At 37.1% G+C, this 13,558-nt stretch overlaps 2 protein-coding genes across 2 annotated transcripts in view; one reads left to right on the forward strand and one right to left on the reverse strand.

The window, feature by feature from the left end:
- Positions 1 to 13,558, forward strand: part of LOC134658394 (protein MON2 homolog) — a 57,439-nt gene that overhangs the window by 4,571 nt on the left and 39,310 nt on the right. Inside the window, exons 6-12 of the mRNA XM_063514078.1 lie at positions 774 to 899; positions 1,427 to 1,506; positions 1,854 to 2,001; positions 2,793 to 2,907; positions 3,584 to 3,715; positions 8,740 to 8,836; positions 9,403 to 9,531. Coding sequence (XP_063370148.1) covers positions 774 to 899; positions 1,427 to 1,506; positions 1,854 to 2,001; positions 2,793 to 2,907; positions 3,584 to 3,715; positions 8,740 to 8,836; positions 9,403 to 9,531 — 827 coding nt within the window. The remainder of the gene's footprint in view (positions 1 to 773; positions 900 to 1,426; positions 1,507 to 1,853; positions 2,002 to 2,792; positions 2,908 to 3,583; positions 3,716 to 8,739; positions 8,837 to 9,402; positions 9,532 to 13,558) is intronic.
- LOC134658392 (uncharacterized) lies at positions 5,758 to 7,922 on the reverse strand. The gene is made up of 4 exons (XM_063514076.1): positions 7,787 to 7,922; positions 7,032 to 7,152; positions 6,271 to 6,413; positions 5,758 to 5,882 (listed from the first exon to the last, which is right to left on the reverse strand). The coding sequence occupies exons 1-4, from the start codon at positions 7,908 to 7,910 to the stop codon at positions 5,764 to 5,766; spliced, it is 507 nt and encodes a 168-aa protein (XP_063370146.1). The 5' UTR covers positions 7,911 to 7,922; the 3' UTR covers positions 5,758 to 5,763.

Below are 13,558 nucleotides of genomic sequence, written 5' to 3' on the forward strand. Positions count from 1 at the left end.
ATAAAAATCGCGATACTTATAGCGATAATTATCAAGAGAACTATAATTGATAATTATCCTTAAATAATTATAATTAAAACCTTTGCTGTATAGCAAAAAGGGAGCGGTTCTTAAAGTCTCGGCAAGGTATTTGACTGTATTTAAAATAAATAATTTTACACCATGCATGAAGTAAAACACCAGAAGATTAATATAGATTATAGACACGTAGACAGCAGTTATTTTTAGACACAATCTCTATTTTAAAACTAGTATCAAACTATAAAGAGTAGGTAAATTGATTGTGTCGTCACATGCTAGTGTTTCATATAAATTCCACAGTAGCCAAATCGTTTTGACAGTTAGAAAAAGAAACCGATTTGACTGGTAGTCAAATACCCTATTTTAAGTGCTTACCGTCAGTACAGCCTTAACCCTCCTTCGCCTTACGGCCACTTGCACCATTCCACTAACCCGGAGTTAGCCGGTTAAACCTGGATTTACCATGGTTACCAGTACAATTTGACACTAGATTAACGGTTTAACCGCTTAACCCCGGGTTAGTAGGATGGTGCAAGTGGCCCCTAGTCGGGTATAAAAAAAGCATCACGTATAGGTGAACCAGGATCTATTGAGGGTGCGCCATGTTGCGGAATTTCACTGGAACTAATTTTTTCATACTACACTGAATTGTCACCCTATACATGAGAATAACAGCGCCCTCTTGACAATTATCATATATTACTGGTCAGGCTATACCTACACTTTATTGATTTTGTACATTTTTGTTGCAGGATATAATCCAGCTAGTGAATGGCGACGCGCCGCACTGGCTGGTCGGTATCTCGGACGTGCCAAAGACATTCGGACTGGAACTGTTGGACACAGTTTTGACTGATTTCTCACCCGTTTTCTTCAAGGTAAGGACTATAATGATGATTTTACCTAATGAAGTTTGTGTGATTTCGATTTTGACTTTCAACCATACTTTTATTTACCCATCTATAATTTGAATACGAATACGAATAGTATGTCCAGGATTCGAAAGGATAATTATCAATGATAATTATCTTGATAATTATCGTGGTTGTTGTCTGATAATTATCGATTTGATAATAACCTAATATATAAAAAAACACCCCAATATTTTTTTTACTATTCAAAGAATAATTATTATCGGATAATTATCAAAGACTATAATATTATCTGGATAATTTCGAACCCTGAGTATGTCCTTATATGTAGGTAATGTTAATTCTTAATATTTTTCTTATTCAGCTGTCGCTTCTAACGCCAAAACCTTTAGGCCACTCGGTCACAGTGACACCCGGTTTTTTTTAATGTGTATTCAATCTTTTGATTTGGCTGGACTATGCCACACGAATGACGACTTTATGGCCTTGTTAATAGAGTTGCGAGTGTAATTAACGTGAGTTTCTTGTTGCAGATAGCGGAATTTAGGTTTTTATTAAAGGAACACGTTTGCGCGTTGATCATAAGGCTGTTTTCACCAAATGTAAAATACAGGTAAATATTATTATAATACGGATCTTTTGTTTGGTTTTATTATTGTGTGGACAAATATTTCTGTGATAAAAAAAAGAATTTATGTACCCACATACTGACATACTTGACATACTATTGTCCATGAAATGGATAACATTTGTTCTGAAAGTACGTGACACCAATATTTATGAGGTAGTTTATATTATTTTTTACGTCGTTTTATACCTCTACGTTTTATATACTTTTTTGTGGACGAGGAAAACACGGCAGCAAAATAATTTTAAATTTAGCGATGCATTTGAATTTCGAGTCCTGGTTTCGATTGATATTCCTTGACGAAGTATTCATTCATTTATTATTGATCCCAGGGCAGCATTCACCGGCCTCCACATCCCGGGGGCCACCGGGGCCGCCGGCGCCGCCAGCCCGGGCGGCCCCGAGCGGCCTCACTACCCCGTCACCATGCGGCTGCTGCGGCTCGTGCTAGTACTAGTGCACCAGTACCATGCCCTGCTGGTGAGTCACCTTTACATGAGGCACAAGTGACTGCAATTCCTCAACCCAACGGAGCGGCAGCTGACGTCTACGAGAGTTCATCATATATAGCCGTTAACCATTATACGAGTTTTCGCCCGGGAGGCGATGACTGACGAAATTTGCGCCTGGCCCGCGGTCTAATACCTTATTTCCTTTCTAACAGGTTTCAAAGTTTATTCTGTCATAGAGAAATATAGTAAGAATAGAGTGCTCACTCCGTTCTTATTATAGTTCAGTTTTGGTACCAAAAATACTATTATTTTTGTCATATCAAATAGCGAAATTATCAGTACCGCTACTTGATACTAGATGTCTATTGAGTCGCGACTCACAAAAATTGTATTGAACAACAACTTACAACTAAATATTAGTTATTAAAAGCAGAAGGAATTGAAAATAGAGTTCCGGCTAATCCGGTTATATTATTCGCTGAAAATTTTTGACCATTAGACTTTTGGGTCGGTGCAACATCTATTGTTAAGTAGCAGTACCATAGAGAATCAGTTAGACTATTAATTTCAGTGTCTACATCTATTGTCAAGTAGCAGTACTGATAGTTCCGCTACTCGATGCTAGATGCTAAGTCTTTTTGGTTCTAAAACTGATGTATGAAGTGAGCAATCTATGTATTTTTTTTCTCAATGGCAGTACTGATAATTCCGCTACTCGATGCTAGATTGGTACCAAAAAGTATGAAGTGGGCACTCTATGTATTTTTTTCTATTCTGTTTATACATGACGATAAAAGTAATTCCACGTTATATTGTCAGGTGACGGAGTGCGAGATCTTCCTGTCTCTCACGATCAAGTTCCTGGACCCGGACAAGCCGCTGTGGCAGCGGGCGCTGGCACTCGAGGTGTTGCACAAAATGACCATACAGCCCAGTGAGTATCAATTGTAGTTTGTACAGTCGCCATCAGATATATCGGAGCGGCCGACGTGCTCAAAAATATCTGAACACTACTCTAACGCCTTGACAATACAGGCGTGTTCAGATATTTGTGAGCGCCTTGGCCGCTCCGATGTTTATGATGGCGACTGTACAGTCAGCAGGCGAAACCGCTTCAAAACGAAAACAACTCTATTGTTAAGAAACTACTACCGTTTGATCCCTTCACCTACTTGATATTTCTAACCTTAGCAGAAATATTTGAGCTTTTGCATAATTATTACTTGGTCATGGTCAGAATAATTTCATTCCACTATTTTGGAATGAGTGTGTGTCCCTTCAAACAAACACAAGTATAAGCTTACAGCTACCTATGCCAAGGCACTTATACTGTTAATACATAGCCAATATTATAAATATGTATACACTTTTCGAATAATCTCTAGGAACTTTAATGAAACATACATATTACTAAGTTACATAGGTAGAGTTTTAAAAAATGTTGATAGGTACTACTGTGTCGCGCGTTATCAGAAAGAAATCGCGATCAGCAATTTTACTTGTCCTCTGTCTACCGTCTTTTAACTCTTTAAGCCCAACTACGACGGTTTATCGGAAATATATCAGCTTTTCACAAAGAATTTAAAAAAATGTGTGGTATTTTCCAACAGAACTGCTGGTGTCCTTCTGTTCCTGTTACGACCTGCGTCCACACGCCACGAACATCTTCCAAGATATAGTCAACGCGCTCGGCGCGTATGTACAGAGTTTGTTCGTGGCCAGCCAAGTGAATACTTGCGCCAGTGAGTACAGTACATGTATTTAGAAATAAGTTCCCTTCGATTTTATTTTGGTCGATAATGGCCAATTGCATTAACATTTCGGCGAACACTGCCACTACGTTCGAAGCCAGCAGGGTTCGAAAGAACAATTATCAATGATAGTCATCTTGATAATTATCGTGATTGTTATGCCTGATAATTATCCATTTGATAATAACCTAAAATCTTAAACCTAAAATATAAAAAAAACGCTTATTTTTTAATATCAAATAATTCGAAGAACATAAATATACCTGGGATAATTATCCGATATTTATCGGATAACTATCGCGATTATTACCAAAGACTCAAGAATTATCTGGATAATTTCGAACCCTGGCGGACAGAATAACGTCAGAGACAGAAGCCACATGACAGGCTAGCATACACCGGGCCCAAGATAGAGCTTGGAGAGCACTGGTGAAGAGTGCCCACAGTCGTCACGTCCCTCAGCCATGAGGATACGACTAGTGTTAGGAACTCGACTCCTTTGAGTCTGGATTTGAAGAACTCTGCTTGTTTTTACGAGAGTGCGCTTAAAAAACTTCTGAGTCTTTTAAGTCCCGAGTCGAGTTGTTTAGTCTTTTTTAAGAGCAACTCAAAAGGACTCGAGCCTCCGAATAAAGACTCCGTGGAAAATTTGATAGGATTTTCCTGAATAACAGTAAAGAAATTGGGCGTTATTGTATGATTTGTGTACCTAATCCACAAATTTTACATAAAGACAATGCATTTCGAGTTTGTTTGTAACAAAATCGAGAGTTCTCTGAAAAGAACTCAAAAACAAAAGAGTCGGGTCTCTATCAAGTTGAAGAGAACTAGAGTTTAGACCTACGTATAAGAGTGAAAAACTGAGTCGAGTCTTGAAGCAGAAGACTCAAAGGACTCGAGTCCTACCCAACTAGATACGACAAAAAATAATCAAGAAAGTAAGAGGCAGTTTGACTACACGGAGGACAGAATGTAGTTTATTATTATTATTACTCTATAAGCAGGCAGGTAGTTGTGACAACTGATATTGCCTGTATTCAGTAATCATTGACAGTTGTAAACAACAAACATGTATAACATGACAGTTTTAGTTTATTCGTATTCATATTTATTTGCAGAAAAAGGGTCACAGGTCTTAAAGTTAGGTTAGGTTATTACACAAAGTGGTCTATATCAGGTACAACAAGGTCCTCCATGGTATCCTCTATCAGCTCCCTGCGGGATTGCGGCGGAGGGCGGTCGTCGCTGGCATCGTATTCACGTTCCTCCGCATTGTCCGGGTTCGGGTCCGGCAGGTGCGATAGGATCGATTTGAAATTGCGTCTGAAACTGTTCAAAATACGTTATTAAAAGAACAATACCAAAGAATCGTAAAGTTAGTGACAAAATCATGCCTCGAACTTGACAAGGGATTGAAGGGATGAAACATTATGCGGTAAATCTGGTTATCAAAAGTTGCCGTTTGAGTCGTTTGACTTATCCTCTCTATTACGATAAAATTTTCTGACAATACCCACTATATTTATACTAAAACTATACTAGTATTTTACTAAAAACTTTTTTTTGTCTTTTTTAGGGTTCCGTACCTCAAAAGGAAAAACGGAACCCTTATAGGATCACTCGTGCGTCGGTCTGTCTGACAGACCATCCCAAGCCCCCCCACCCCTCTTTATCTCCGAAACTACTAGGTCTAAAATTTTGAAAAAAATACACAAAATTGTTCTTTACCTATAGATGCCGGAAAACCTATTAAAAATGTGCAGTCAAGCGTGAGTCGGACTTAATATACGGAACCCTTGGAACGCGAGTCCGACTCGCATTGGCCGGTTTTCATTTTTTTTTTGGTAGGGCTTACTGCCATATCAAAGAGCGGCAACGCTCTTGCAATCCCTCTGGTGTTGCAGGTGTCCATGGGCGACGGTTTTTGCTTACCTTTGCTCACTTGCCTCCCATATCATAAAAAAAGCTGCCGAAACTGAAACTGAAGCCAAATACTTGATCGGACATTTAGAATATATAAACAATTACTTGTATCCAACTTACTTGTCTGCCTCGACATTTTCAACGGCCTCGCCGGCGAAATCCTCTTCGTCTTCTTGGTCTTGCTTAAACTCGTCATACATGATGTCGCTGGCATGTTGCGTCGAGGTCTCTAGCGCTGTTGACAGGTCGAATTCGGTTGACATGTTATCGTGAAAATTGTTTCGTAATATTACCATTTTATTCTCTCACTAGCGACCCGCCCTGTCTTCGCACGGGCGGAACCTTAACAAATGATATACCTAAACCTTCCTCAATAATCACTCTATTGATAGGTAAAAACCGCATGAAAATCCGTTCAGTAGTTTTCAAGTTTATCGCGAACAAACATACATACAAACAGCTCATTCGATTGCGACGATTTTGTCATAATGTCCTTCATTGTTAAGTACGGTCAGCCAAGAAAGTGGTCTACCACTTTTCGACTCTCTCAATCAGATGATAGTCAGTCGAAAAGTGGTAGACCACTTTCTTGTCTGACTGTACATAGTACGAAATTAAATGACCTTCATCCGGTACCCTGAAGGTCTCGTTGTCCAATGACTGCAGGTACATGTACAGGTAGACGAGCTCGCGGCACATGGTGGTACATTCCTCGAATGAGTTGAAGCGGTTCGCGAAGAGGTCCGACGGGCAGCCGAGGCGCTCCCTGTAATGTAAATTAGTCTTTATTTATATTACACTAGAGTAAGAAATGTCTCAGATTACATGTGATTGTCGGCAGGGTTAATTATCAATGATAGTTATCTTGATAATTATCGTGATTTGATAATAACCTAATAAAAAATAGAGCAAAACAAGCAAAAAAACGGTCACCCATCCAAGTACTGACCCCGCCCGACGTTGCTTAAGTTCGGTCAAAAATCACGGGTATGGGAGCCCCACTTAAATCTTTATTTTATTCTGTTTTTAGTATTTGTTGTTATAGCGGCAACAGAAATATATCATCTGTGAAAATTTCAACTGTCTAGCTATCACGGTTCGTGAGATACAGAGTGAGATACAGACGGACGGACGGACGGACAGCGGAGTCTTAGTAATAGGGTCCCGTTTTTACCCTTTGGGTACGGAACCCTAAAAATTGTAAAAAAATAGCAAAAACGTCCAATTATTTTTTACTATCAAAGAATTCAAAGAAAAGAAATATATCACCATCCATACCTGGGATAATTATCCGATATTTATCGGATAGTTTTCGCGATAGTTATCAAAGACTATAATTATCTGGTAATTTGCGCAACGAGGGTGCAAAGTTGAAGATACATACGTGCACGACTGTAACGGTGCCACAAAGGTCCATACGGGTCGTACTGGGTCCATACAAGACCCTGGCGTGTAGCGACGCGAACAACGCACTTTTTGGTACCGTTTCCTTTCCTTCATCAGCGCTGAAATTGATATACATAATATATACATCATCCGAAGATCAGCGCGGGAAGTCACCAGCAACATGCTAAGATGAGGCCATTTCGTGACACTTCTCACTATGTATTTTATTTTTGAAGTGTAAACTTCTTTAGCGGCGCTGGGCACTTTTTGAGGTGGGGAAAAAATGATAAACTCGAGACAGCGTAAGGCGATCACGTGACCGTAAGATTTAGATGGCCGCTCATTTAGATGGCATTTAAATCAATAAAGAAAAACTCAATGACATTACATGAAAAAGGTTCTAATCTTATACGGGCTGAAATATGAGGATCTCACAGTTACATTCTAACTTTATATCACTCAAGTATAATTCAATAAAGCTAGATCTTGATGAAATCGCTAATAAAAGTGAACTCCTTTACATACGTTGTGTAAGGAATTGCGACAATTGTACAAACAGCGGCACTCTTAACTGTCTATCGGTGGACCTTATGCCTTTTGTAATAAGGTCCACCGATGGACAGTTAACAGTGTGGGCGATGGTACCGCAGAAATAGAGAGGGACAAGAAATAAAAGAGGAGTAATAAAATAATATCGTAGATGGCTTCTGCAAATAATTAGTTTAGCTTTTGGTTGACGACTTTAATACTTACCTATAACACGCTTATCTTCTGTTATATCACTAATATCATTTGCATCATTATATACAAAACTAACGCTTACAAGAAATAACACAATGCGTAAGACATTCATTTTCGAAACAATCTGACATTTCATGACCTAGTAGAGTGGCATACAAAAAAAAATGTTGGTGGTGAACCGATATTCGTGATAAGGTTTTTAATATTTGATATTTCGCCTTCATAATTTGTATTTTTTTAATGTGAATGCATGAACATATGACACTTAGCAAATAAACAAAAAAAAGACTTTCCCTTAAGCAAAAATTAAAGACAAGGCATTATTTATAAGGGCATCCTGAAAAGCTTTTAAATTTCTGCCTTCAGGTGTATCCGTTTTTATTTATTTATTTTTTAAATATGAAACAAACGGTCATACAAAAAATATTGCTACAGTTTCTTCTCTTAATCTACAATTCTAGACCTATCATTTTTTCCATTCCATTTTTAATAAAACATCTTTATAAATTATATAGACTATTGACTTCCTACAAAAATCGAGAGTGAATAGACATCTTTTAGATAAGCATGTTCCATGCATCGGCACTTACCATCAGGCATAGAAGGTATAGCATCCTATAGAAGTGGTATACGCGTGTCTCCGTGAGGGACATAACATAGGCAATGTGACACTATGATTGGTCGAATTTATTTGTTGCCCACCATAATACATACTAAATTTACGGTAGGGAATAAAAAAAATGTGAAACTGTGACAAGGACAAACAATAATAACACTTTCGCTGCTACTCCTACTGAAAGATACATAAGACTATTCAGTTCGGTCATTTCCCCCCACCCCTCATGCCAGATCCAGTTAAAATACTAGATTCATGCTATCAGATGAGATTGTGGTCAAATGCTTACTTTTTTCCAATCTTTTTTTTAAACCCCTTTTCACTGGAGTGTTGTTTATATTTGTTGCAGGCGCTCAAGGCATACCTCAGCAGTCCGGATTCTACTGGAAGGGAGTATGGCTTCCGCTCTGCGTCACGTTTGAACCGGGCACCGCCAAGTCCGTATAGTAAGTGCCAGTTGCACCATCCGCACTTGACTGACTGATCAACGTCAGGCGGCGCGCCGCGGCGGTTTACTATGAAACTTTCCATACAATAACATTTAGCGAACTCTTTACCGATGACAAACAGTTTGGTACAACCGACCCTAAGTACACTCCCCACTGTTGACCATTCGTAATCATGACTACAACGCTACCAGTTGGTAATCAACTACAGATGTACATACAGTCAGCAGCAGAAGTTGCTGAGCGGGTGAGGTCTTCAAAATTATCTTGACACGCTCTTATTTTCTTAACAATAAAGTCGCGTCAAGATCATTTTAAACACCTCGCCCGCTTAGCAACTTCTGCTGCTGAGTACATAGTGCATAATTATTTTCCGTCGTATTTTCATGGAAACTTACGAACGTCTTGCTATTTCAGTCAGTCTCGGTACAAAAACTGAGGTTGACTGAACAAGCATGACATACGAACGATTCCGAGAAAATACGATGGAAAATAATTATGCACTACATCTGTACTATGTATATTTTACCACCCAAACCCAACTAAACCTTGTTTTATTTATCCAGTCTGGAAATGCTGGACCGGAACGAAGCACCAACGATACAAGACGGCTACGGAATCTCCGTCGCGTACGCGTGCCTTATGGAGATAATTAGATCTATCGCCATCACTATCGAAGGGGACGAGTACTTCAGGTGAGTGAAAGAGATAGGCTTGAATAGTAACTATCTACTTATATCCCTCGAAAAAGGAATATGTTATTACTAGCTGTTGCCCGCGACTTCGTACGCGTGGATTTGTATATTGGTGGTTATATATTCTACATTAGCTTAGAACATTATGCAACAAAAGATCGCAGTAGGACGGTTGATTTGTTAATTATTAATATTACAACGCATGATACTTGTCTTTCACAACCTACGAAGCTTCAAGCCCCTAACTGAATAAAATTGTTCTCGATATAATCCCTCTCAACCAGAAGATTTTCATGTCCTCTATTTAATAAAACCTACTACTTAACTACCTATTTACGAAGTTTGAAGTTCCTAGCTTTAAATAAAATTTGAACCCTATACAAACTTTCAACACCTTTTTAACCATTATAGGGGATGAATTTTTAAAAACGCTGAAATTACTTTTCTTGTATTTTAATAATATGCCCATATACAAAGTTTACAACGATTCAAGTCCCGCACTCAAATGAATGTTTGACCTCCATACAAATCTTCAACCCCTTTTTCACCACCATGGGGATGAATTATCAAAAACTCTGAAATTAGTTTTCTTCTCTTTTGATGAAATACCTGTTTACGAAGTTTCAAGTTTGTTTGCAACTTTACAAACTTTCAACCCCCTTTCGACCCTTTAAGAGATGAATTTTAAAAACGCTGAATTTACTTTTCTCGTATTTTAATAAAATGCCATTTTACAAAGATTCAAGCCCCGCACTCACAAAAATGTTTGATCTCCATACAAATTTTTTACCCTTTTTCACCACTTTGAGAGATGAATTTTGAAAAACGCTGAAATAAGTTTTCTTCTCTTTTAATAAAATACCTTTTTAAGAAGTCTCGAGTTCCTAGCTTAAAATAAAATGTGAACCCCATAAAAACTTTCAACCCCTTTTTAACCCTTTTAAGGGATGTACTTTTAAAAACGCTGAAATTACTTTTCTTGTATTCTAATAAATGCCTCTGTACAAAAATTCAAGCCCCGCATTCACAAAAATATCTGATCTCCATACAAACTTTCAACCACTTTTTCACCACCTTCAGATATGAATTTTCAAAAACGCTGAAATTAGTTTTTTTCAGTTTTAATTTAATACCTTTTTACGAAGTTTCAAGTTCATAGCTTAAAATAAGATTTGAAACCCGTACAAATTTTCAACCCCTTTTTAACCCTGTAAGGGGATGAATTTTACAAAACGCTAAAACTACTTTTCCTGTCTTCTAATAATATCCCCAAATCCAAAGATTCAAGTCCCGCGCTCGACAAAATGTTTGATATCAATACAAACTTTCAACCCCTTTTTCACCACCTTACAGGATGAATTTTCAAAAACGCTGAAATTAGTTTTCTTGTATTTTAATTTAATACCTTTTTACGAAGTTTCAAGTTCCTAGCTTAAAATAAAATTTGATACCCGTATAAATTTTCAACCCCTTTTTAACCCTGTTAGGGGATGAATTTTACAAAACGCTGAAATTATTTTTCCTGTCTTCTAATAATATCCTCAAATACAAAGACTCAAGTCCCGCGCTCGAAAAAATGTTTGATATCAATACAAACTTTCAACCCCTTTTTCACCACCTTACAGGATGAATTTTCAAAAATGCTGAAATTAGTTTTCTTGTATTTTAATTTAATACCTTTTTACGAAGTTTCAAGTTCCTAGCTTAAAATAAAATTTGATACCCGTACAAACTTTCAACCCCTTTTTAACCCTGTTAGGGGATGAATTTTACAAAACGCTGAACTTACTTTTCCTGTCTTCTAATAATATCCCCAAATACAAAGACTCAAGTCCCGCGCTCGAAAAAATATTTGATATCCATACAAATTTTCAACCCCTTTTGCACCACTTTAGGGGATGAATTTTCAAAAACGCTGAAATTAATTTTCTTGTATTTTAATTTAATAACTTTTTACAAAGTTTCAAGTTCCTAGCTTAAAATAAAATTTGAACCCTATACGAACTTTCAACCCCTTTTTAACCCTATTAGGGGATGAATTTTACAAAACGCTGAAATTACTTTTCTTGTCTTCTAATAATATCCCCAAATGCAAAGATTCAAGTCCCGCGCTCGAAAAAATATTTGATATCCATACAAACTTTCAACCCCTTTTTCACCACCTTAGGAGATGAATTTTCAAAAACGCTGAAATTAGTTTTCTTGCATATTAAAAATATATCTTTTTACGAAGTTTCAAGTTCTTAGCTTAAAATAAAATTTGAACCCTATACGAATTTTCAACCCTTTTTTAACCCTGTTAGGGGATGAATTTTACAAAACGCTGAAATTACTTTTCCTGTCTTCTAATAATATCGCCAAATGCAAAGATTCAAGTCCCGCGCTCGAAAAAATATTTGATATCCATACAAACTTTCAACCCCTTTTTCACCACCTTGGGGGATGAATTTTCAAAAACGATGAAATTAGTTTTCTTGTATTTTAATTTAATACCTTTCTGCAAAGTTTCAAGTTCCTAGATCAAAATAAAATTTGCACCCCAAGACGAACTTTCATCCCATTTTTAACCCCCTTAGGGGTTGAATTTCCAAAAACGTTGCTATTACTTTTTTTTTTGTAATCGGCTATTATGCCTTTCTAAGAAGTTTCAAAGCATTTGTAATGGATTCAAACTTTCAACCCCTTTTTAACCCTGTTAGGGGATGAATTTTCAAAAACGCTGAAATTACTTTTCCTGTCTTATAATAATATCCCCACATGCAAAGTTTCAAGTCCCACACTCACAAAAATATTTGATCACCATACGAACTTTCAACCCCTTTTTAACCCTATTAGGGGATGAATTTTACAAAACGCTGAAATTACTTTTCTTGTCTTCTAATAATATCCCCAAATGCAAAGATTCAAGTCCCGCGCTCGAAAAAATATTTGATATCCATACAAACTTTCAACCCCTTTTTCACCACCTTAGGAGATGAATTTTCAAAAACGCTGAAATTAGTTTTCTTGCATATTAAAAATATATCTTTTTACGAAGTTTCAAGTTCTTAGCTTAAAATAAAATTTGAACCCTATACGAATTTTCAACCCTTTTTTAACCCTGTTAGGGGATGAATTTTACAAAACGCTGAAATTACTTTTCCTGTCTTCTAATAATATCGCCAAATGCAAAGATTCAAGTCCCGCGCTCGAAAAAATATTTGATATCCATACAAACTTTCAACCCCTTTTTCACCACCTTAGGGGATGAATTTTCAAAAACGCTGAAATTAGTTTTCTTGTATTTTAATTTAACACCCTTTTGCAAAGTTTCAAGTTCCTAGATCAAAATAAAATTTGCACCCCAAGACGAACTTTCATCCCATTTTTAACCCCCTTAGGGGTTGAATTTCCAAAAACGTTGCAATTACTTTTTTTTGTAATCGGCTATTATGCCTTTCTAAGAAGTTTCAAAGCATTTGTAATGGATTCAAACTTTCAACCCCTTTTTAACCCTGTTAGGGGATGAATTTTCAAAAACGCTGAAATTACTTTTCCTGTCTTATAATAATATCCCCATATACAAAGTTTCAAGCCCCACACTCACAAAAATATTTGATCTCCATACAAACTTTCAACCCCTTTTTCACCACCTTGGGGGATGAATTTTCAAAAACGATGAAATTAGTTTTCTTGTATTTTAATTTAATACCTTTCTGCAAAGTTTCAAGTTCCTAGATCAAAATAAAATTTGCACCCCAAGACGAACTTTCATCCCATTTTTAACCCCCTTAGGGGTTGAATTTCCAAAAACGTTGCTATTACTTTTTTTTTGTAATCGGCTATTATGCCTTTCTAAGAAGTTTCAAAGCATTTGTAATGGATTCAAACTTTCAACCCCTTTTTAACCATGTTAGGGGATGAATTTTCAAAAACGCTGAAATTACTTTTCCTGTCTTATAATAATATCCCCACATGCAAAGTTTCAAGTCCCACACTCACAAAAATATTTGATCACCATACAAAATTTTAACCCCTTTTTCACCAC

This window comes from Cydia amplana, chromosome 22, assembly GCF_948474715.1.
Source record: "Cydia amplana chromosome 22, ilCydAmpl1.1, whole genome shotgun sequence".
NCBI lineage: Eukaryota > Metazoa > Arthropoda > Insecta > Lepidoptera > Tortricidae > Cydia > Cydia amplana.